The sequence below is a fragment of the Notamacropus eugenii genome, chromosome 2 (genome assembly GCF_028372415.1).
Source record: "Notamacropus eugenii isolate mMacEug1 chromosome 2, mMacEug1.pri_v2, whole genome shotgun sequence".
Lineage (NCBI taxonomy): Eukaryota > Metazoa > Chordata > Mammalia > Diprotodontia > Macropodidae > Notamacropus > Notamacropus eugenii.
Genome location: NC_092873.1, coordinates 88,070,313 through 88,078,497, shown reverse-complemented (window position 1 = coordinate 88,078,497; position 8,185 = coordinate 88,070,313). Strand labels below are relative to the sequence as shown.

The 8,185-nt window shown below is 39.8% G+C and overlaps 1 protein-coding gene across 1 annotated transcript; it reads left to right on the top strand.

Moving 5' to 3' along the window:
* The first annotated feature begins 1,428 nt into the window (after window positions 1-1,428).
* LOC140523612 (BOLA class I histocompatibility antigen, alpha chain BL3-7-like) lies at window positions 1,429-3,405 on the top strand. Its single transcript, XM_072638412.1, has 5 exons — window positions 1,429-1,495; window positions 1,691-1,957; window positions 2,187-2,465; window positions 2,813-3,088; window positions 3,257-3,405. Exons 1-5 carry the CDS (start codon window positions 1,429-1,431, stop codon window positions 3,403-3,405), a joined length of 1,038 nt encoding a protein of 345 aa, XP_072494513.1.
* The last annotated feature ends 4,780 nt before the right edge of the window (window positions 3,406-8,185 follow it).

Here is an 8,185-nt window from a genome sequence, read left to right as displayed (position 1 = left end):
CAAAGTTCTGTTCCTATTTATTCTTTCTTTTCCTTTAATGTTTCCAGCTATATTTGATGTCTATATGGTTCTAACTGCCTCTGTGGACAACTGCCCACCGAAGGCAACTTTCTATGACAACTCAGATAAGAGAGTAATGCGCTAGGAACAAGACAAGTACAAGGATACTGGATAAGTGGAGGAATATGGTTAAAGTCAGTGGTTTTTCTGATAGACAAAATGTTTTTCTATGGTTATTCTAGGCAATTTGTACAGAGAGGACAGTAGGATATATTATAAAAGAATTCTATATTTGGAGTCCCAGGACTCAGGTCTAAATCCTAGCTCTTCTACATGCAACCTTGAGGATTTCACTTAGTCTCTCTGAGCCTCAGTTTCCTCATATGTGCAGCAAGGGAGTTTGATTAGATGATCTTTGTGATCTCTTCCAATTTAAATTTATAATCCCATGAATAATAAATGTTAAGTTTAGAAAAGGTGCTTCGGGCCAGAATAGTCCTTGAAAGCAAAGTTGAGTCACTTTGTTCTACTCAAACTAGACTGCTAGGTGTTCTCCAAATAGTATCCTCACTTTTGTCTCCTAACTAGTGAACATGCTGTTTGGATGTGGTAGGCACTGTGCTAAGCACTTTACAAATATTTCTTCTGATCCTCACAGCATAACCCTTTGAGATAGATACTGTTATTATCTCCATTTTACAGTTAAGAAAATGTTTTTAAAATTTTTCCCCATTACATGTAAAAACAATTCTAAGAGTTGCTTTTAAATTTTTTGAGTTCCAGATCCTCTTCTTCCTTCCCTTCCTTCCCCCTCTCATTGAGAAGACAAGTAATTTGATATAAATTATATATGTGCAAACATGCAAAATGCATTTCTGTGTTAGTCATGTTGTGAAATAAAACAAAGAAAATAGAAGAAGAAAAATAGAGGAAGTAAAGAAAAAAATGCTTTAATCTGCATTCAGATTCCACCTTTTCTTTCTCAGGAGGTATATAGCATTTTTCATCTTAAGTCCTGCAGAATTGTTTTAGATTACTTTTATTGTTGAGAGTAGTTAAGTCATTCACAGAGGTACAAGCTGAGGACGGAGGAAGAACATAGAAGAAGAAGAAGACACTGGGAAAAGGTTTGAGGAACTGAGGGGTAATTCTTTCAAGCTCAGAGTAAAGGAACTGTGGATGGAGGGTGTTAGAAGAAAAATGGGCAAAGTCAGTGGATACCAGAGACTGATCCTAATGCTGGGAATTCCCTTAGAATGTGTTCCAGTTTTCTTTCTACCATCTGTCTTTATTCTGATCGTTCACGCATGACACTTTTTTATTTTCATTTGCCATTGGGTGATAAAGCCTTGTGACCAATTAGAATTGAGGCTCTGCTTTTATATAACATCGATGTGAGCTGTTCTCTATGTTTTATGATTATTGACCATGGGGATGTATGTGCTGTCTCTACTTTTGCTGAGTGCCGTAGTTGTCCTTACGGAGACTTCGGCAGGTAAGTATAGCCCAACGTTAAAAGTTATCCTAGGGACAAATGTCCAGAGGACCGGGACAGGTTTGCTCCGCAGAACCCTGGCCTTTGCTGCAGATATTGAAGACAGACTGATGTGGGACAGGGGCTTCACTGATAGTCTCTCGACCAAGTGCCCACTCTTAACCCGGGCCAAGGTTTCTGATGTTTCCAACTCAGGTTCCCACTCGCTGAAGTATTTCTACATCGTCATGTCTGGACCCGGGCTAGCAAAACCAAGGTTCATCACCGTAACCTACGTGGACGATCAGCTGATCTTGAGCTTCGATAGCGACAGGGACAGCGAGAGCCAGAGCACAGAGCCTAGGACGCCGTGGATCGAGCACGACTACTGGGAGCGGGAGATTCGGGTCTCCAGGGAGCAAAAGCAGGTTTATCGAATGTGCCTGCAGAAAGTGTCTGCGTATTACAACCATAGTGAGGGAGGTGAGTGACCAGAGTGACTCGAGTGACCTGTCTGGTCAGTAGAGTTACTGCCTACACACACTGTCAGGCAGGGGAGGGGGAATGGAACGTCGAGAGGAGGGGATGCGGCCTCAACCCAAGAGGAACGAAATTTCTGACCCTGTAGGAATGGTCTTTGGGGTTAAGACCCTGTATAATCTTAGTGCGACGCCGCCCTCTGAGCCATGTTAAATCTTATTGGGGTTGTCAGGGGTACACACACTCCAGAGACTGTCGGGCTGCGAGGTATTCTCCAACAGGAGCTTCAGCCGAGGCTTCGTGCAATACGCCTACGACGGACAGGACTACCTGGCGCTGGATACCGAGACACTGCATTGGATCGCGGGGAACTCAGGAGCCCTGAACCATAAACGGGAGTGGGAAGAAGAACAAAGCTTTGCGAAATATTGGAAGGGCTATTTGGAGGGCGAGTGTGTGTATTGGCTTCAAAGATACCTGGATAACGGAAAGGAGACACTACTTCGGACAGGTACAGTCCTACGTCCCCGCCCTGCTGCACCCCTTCCTTCACTGTCTATTCGGCTTCTACATGGCCCCAGCCAGAGTGTACTGTGGACCAAAGCGGGGCTCAGTTTAGCCCTTCCTGAATAGGAAGGGGCGGGGAGTTGGGTCTCTAGCCTTCTCTGCCTCTCCTGCAACCGCAGTCTTAGAGTCTGGTCTCCCAGGACCTTAGGGCCAAGGCCAAAATTTATCAAAACCTGGATTGTGAGTCCTCTCCCTGTGTCCAGTGCATGTATCCTTGTCTACCTGAAAGAAGAGCAGCCTCTCAGAGAACCAGCAAAAAGCGACCCTGACCATTCCTTCCTGGTCACACAGATCTGCCTTCCGTACAAGTGACCAGACACACAAGTTCTGATGGGGAAGTGACCCTGCGGTGTCGAGCCCATGGCTTTTACCCTTCGGAGATCTCACTAGATTGGCTGAGGGATGGAGAAGAACAGCTCCAGGAGACAGAGCTCATTGAAACCAGACCTGCGGGAGATGGGACCTTCCAGAAGTGGGCAGCTGTGAGGATGCTCTCTGGAAATGAACAGAAATATACCTGCCGAGTGCAGCATGAGGGACTACCTGAGCCGCTCTTCCTGAAATGGGGTGAGGACAGTAAGGTGGGGCTTAGGAGAGCTCTCCGCGTCTCCCCACTTCCGGAGGCAGGGGGATCTGGACCTTTTCTTGAGTGAAGACAGTGGGATTGTGTTTGGAGAGAGAGAGATCTGAGCTCAAAGAGGGGGCAGGATCTCTCACTTTGCATTTTCCTTTTAGAGCCACAGTCCTCAATCACAGGACTCTCTGCAGGGGTCATCACTGCTCTTCTCCTCCTCCTTGCTTCAGTCATTGTCAGTGCTGTGATCTGGAGGAAAAATACTTCAGGTAGGGAAAGGAGAAAGGGGCTCAGTAGGCAGCAGGCATGATGGGGATTCTGGGTTATCTCATCTTGTATCTGTCACACCCTACAATTTTTCTATTCTTCATAGTAAGACTCAGAATAAGACCTCCATGGGATTGTAAATGAAGAAGTTAATGAAGGAACACCATTTTAACAGATGCTGCATTTCCGGTGCAATAATATCAGAGAGCAGGGTAATTCAAACTCAGACCACAAATAGATCTAGAAATTTAGGTCAAAAGAATTGAATACCAGCCCAGATGGGGAACAGACCTAAAATCTTTCTTCTCTTTCTATTGAATTATGATTCTCTACTAGTTTAAGAGTCATAGTCACAGAATTGTGTCCTAGGTAAATGACTGACCAATTGAATCTCAAGGGTACTTGCTTCTTCTGAACTTTCCCACTGAATTATTATTATTATTTGCCTTCTAGATAGAAAAAGAGGAAGCTATACTACAACTGCAAGTAAGTAAAGGATCAATATCGGGATAGATGAGAGGAGTTGGTTCATTTAAACCTTGGCATATTGGAAAATGGAACCCAGAGTCTCTCATCTCTCCTCACTTCTTCCTGTCCTTTCACATTCTCCTGTTCTAATCAATATATTCCTGACTAAGTTATCTCTTTCCTCCTTTTCCAGGTAGTGATAGTGCCCAGGGATCAGATGTCTCTCTTACAGCAAAAGGTGAGAGGCCCGTGATTCTACAGCTAAAGAGGGGCTGGTATAAAGGTAGCAAATGCAAGGAAGATGAATATATCACTGGTTGGGCTTAAGGGGAGTCCCTGATTTTTGGTGGGGTGGTGACACAGACCACAGACTGTTAAAAGTAAAGAGGGCGTGATGGTAGAATTGACTTTTCTCATGTCGTTCCTTAATCTGTTTTCTTTTTCAGCCTAAGAGAGCTACAACAAAACAGATGCAACTATTTATCTGTTTCCTTTGTCATATTTGTTACCCAGTGCACAAATTTTCTCCTTTTATTGGCCTCTGTGATCAAGCCCATATTCCTACCAACCAAACCTTATGATAGGGAATACCTTATGATAGGTGTTCTCACCCTGTTATTTTTTGCCTTCTCCTCATCCACCTGCTTTCCCTCTGTTCTGCCAGATTTTGCAGGGAGAAAACCCAGTGGGGCGCAGAAAGCTATCCCTTTCTTCCAGTTGTTACACTGAAGTCTGATCTTTTTCTTTAGAGAAATAGCTTTTCCCCCAAGTACTGCTTTTACTGCATCCCATAAATTTAGGTATGTTACCTCATTGCTGTGAATCTCTTTAATGAAATTATTGATTATATCTGTGGTTTCTTCTTTGACCCACTTATTTTTTAGTATTATTTTTTCTGGACGTTTGCTTAATGAAAGAAAATTCATTCTGAATAATTTTTCTTGATGCCTTGAGACTCCTCCCTGCCCCTACACTTAAATCAAACTCACAGGATTACACACAACAAATTATAGCAATACATAAAGGAAAAAAAATGAAGACTTGAAGACTTTAATAATTGTCTTGTTGGCTGTGCTGAGTTTGTGGTTGCAGATAGGGATGGGGACTGGGTTAAGGAGGTAGGGAACACAAGGGATGACAACTTGTATATAGTAACTACTCAAATATTTGTTTTATTTTTTGTTTAATAATTTCTCCACAATGAAGCTTTTTTTCTGTTAGTATGCATATGTGGTATAACTGGCTTTTTTTCAGGAATTCAGAAAGATCCCAGGTTACTCTAATCATACAATGACAGCCTCATCAGGTCACAAATATTTCAATAGCAAAATGGACCTGGCCCTGGAGTCAGGAAGATTCATCTCCTAGAGTTCAAATCTGGCCTGTCATTTCCTAGCTGTTTAACCCGAAGCAAGTCACTTAAAACTGTGTTTCTGCATCTATAAAATGAGCTAGAGAAGAAAATGGCAAACCACTCCAGCATCTTTGCCAAAAATACCCCAAATAGGGGCACAAAGAGTTGGCGTGACTGCACAACAGCTTCAAGTGATAATAGATGTATAGCTAGAATGCTAAAGTCTATGTAGTCAGACCCTTCTATTTTACTGAGATAGAAAAGTGGCATAGTGGACTTGGCTTTAGGAGAAAATTGAAGTGCCAGCTCAAACTCTTACTACTTGTATGAACCTGAGTAAATTAGTTAACCACTCTTGATCTCAGTTACATCACTTGTAAAATAGGTATAGTAATAGCACCAACTTCATAGGTTTATTGTGAGGTTCTATCTATAGAACAATTATTGACAATTCTGAGGGGAAAGTCAAATAGTTGCCTAGGTGAGTCTAAAAATTGCCTTAGTCAGTCCATGTGATTTTCTTGCCAAGAAGAAAAGGCAATTAAGAACAACATTGGTTCAAGTTATAAATTAATTTGTGTAATTGCGTATAGAAGGATAGTAGATGATTACTGGCACTACTTTCCCATAAAATAGGAAGAATAGAAGGAAGAACAAGTTCAAAGATCTGTTGCTTATCAGAATCAAGGAGTTAAGGGAGACTGAAGACAATGCCTTATACATAGTAACTACTCAAAGTTTTGTTTTTTATTTAGTCGTTTCTACCCTATGCTGTCTGTTCTGTTAGTCTTCATATGTGATATAGCTGACATTTTCCCAGGAATTCCTAAGTCTCCCTCTGCATCTCGCTCCTCCTCAGCACCAGTTTAAGAATTCAGGGATCTGACCTTTTAGAGAGGAAAGGATTTCTTGGTGCATTATGTTCCTTGGGGAAGGAAGACGATTGTCACTGTGGTTCTTGCACAGTGTCCTTCCTAAAGAACTTACATAAAAGTGAGGGGGAATAGAAAGGATGGAAGAAGTATTGAGGGGAAAGGGAAAGAAAAGGGAAGGGATTAATAGAAGGGAGGGCAGATTGAGGGAGCTGTTGGTCAAAAGGTGGTCCCTCTCTAGTGAAGAGGGAAAGGGAGAAAGGGGAAAGAAAAGGGGGAGATAGGATGGAGAGAAACACACACAGAGTAATCGTAACTATGAATGTAAATGGGATGAATTCTCTCATAAAGCAGAAGTGGATAGCAGAATGGATCAAATATATAATGCTACAATATGTTGTTTACAAGAAACACTCTTGGAACAGAGGGATTCACACAACTGGTGAGGGTGAAAAGCTGAAGTAGAATGTATTTTGCTTCAGCTGAAGTTAAAAAAAAGCAAAAGTAGCAATCTTGATCACAGGCAAAGTAAAATTAGATCTAATTAAAAAGAGGTAAAGAAAGAAACCACATCCTGCTAAAGAGTACCATAGACAATGAAGTAATATCATTACTAAACTTACATGCACAACATGGTATAGCATCCACATTCTTAGAGAAAAAGTTAAAGGAGTTATGGGAAACAATAGACAGCAAAATTCTACTAGTGGAGGACCTCAACCTCTCCCTCCTCTGAACTAGATCAATCTAATCACAACATTGACAATAAAAAAATAAAGGAGGTTAATAGAAGTTCAGAAAATTTATATGTGATAGACCTCTGGAGACAACTGAATGGGAATAGAAAGGAATATACTTCTTTCTCAGCATTACATGGAACCTTCAGAAAAAAATGGTCATGTACTAGGCCATGAAAATCTCACTAATCAATGGAGAAAGACAAATATTAAATGCATTCTTTTCACATCATGAGAATATGTAATAAAGGGTTATGGAAAGATGAACTAAAAATAATTGGAAAGTAAATAATCTAACCCTAAAGAATGAATGAGTTAAACAACAAATCAAAGAAGCAATTAATAACTTCATCCAAGAGAATAATAATCATAGGACAACTTACTAAAATTTATATGATGCAGTGAAAGCAGTTCTTAGGTGAAACTTTATGTTTCTGAATGCATACATGAATAAAATAGGGAAAGAGGAGGTCAATGAAGTGGACATGCAACTAAAAAAGAACAAATCAAAAATCCTCAAGTAAATACCAAATTAGAAATACCGAAAAGCAAAGGGGAGCATAATAAAATTGAAAGTAAGAAAACTATTGGAGTAAGAAATAAAAATAAAAACTGGTTTATGAAAATTCAATAAAATAGATAAACCTTTGGCTAATTTGAATTTAAAAAAAGAAAGAAGAAAGTAAAATTACCAGTATCTAAAATAAAAAGGGTGAATTCACGACCAATAAAGAGGACATAAAAAACAATAATTAGGAATTATTTTGCATAATTATGCCAATAAATTTGACAAAATTAGTGAGATGGATAAATGCTTACAAAATTCGTAATTGCCCAGAGTAACAGAAAAGGAAATAAAATACTTAAATTACCCCATCTCAGAAAAAGAAATTGAATAAGTCATCAATGAACTCCCTAAGAAAAAATCTCCAGGGCCAGATGAATTTATCAGGAAATTCTATCAAACGTTTGAAGAAAAATTAATTTCAATGCTATATAGACTGTTTGGGAAAATAGGAGAAGGAGCCCTACCAACTTCCCTTTATGATGCAAATAAGTTACCGATACCTTTAATCAGAAAACGTCAAAACAGAGAAAGAAAATTATAGACCAATTTCCCTAATGCATACAGATTCAAAAAATTGAAATAAAATATTAGCAAAAACATTACAACAATTTATCACAAGAATAATATACTATGGCCAATTATGATTTATGTCAGGACTGCAAGGCTGGTTCAATATTAGGAAAACTATCACCATAATTTACTATATTAACAACAAAACTAACAAAAACTATATGATTATCTCAATAGATGCAAAAAAACTTCTGAAAAATGCAACACCTATTCCTACTAAAAACAATAGAGAGCATATGAAACAATGGAGTTTT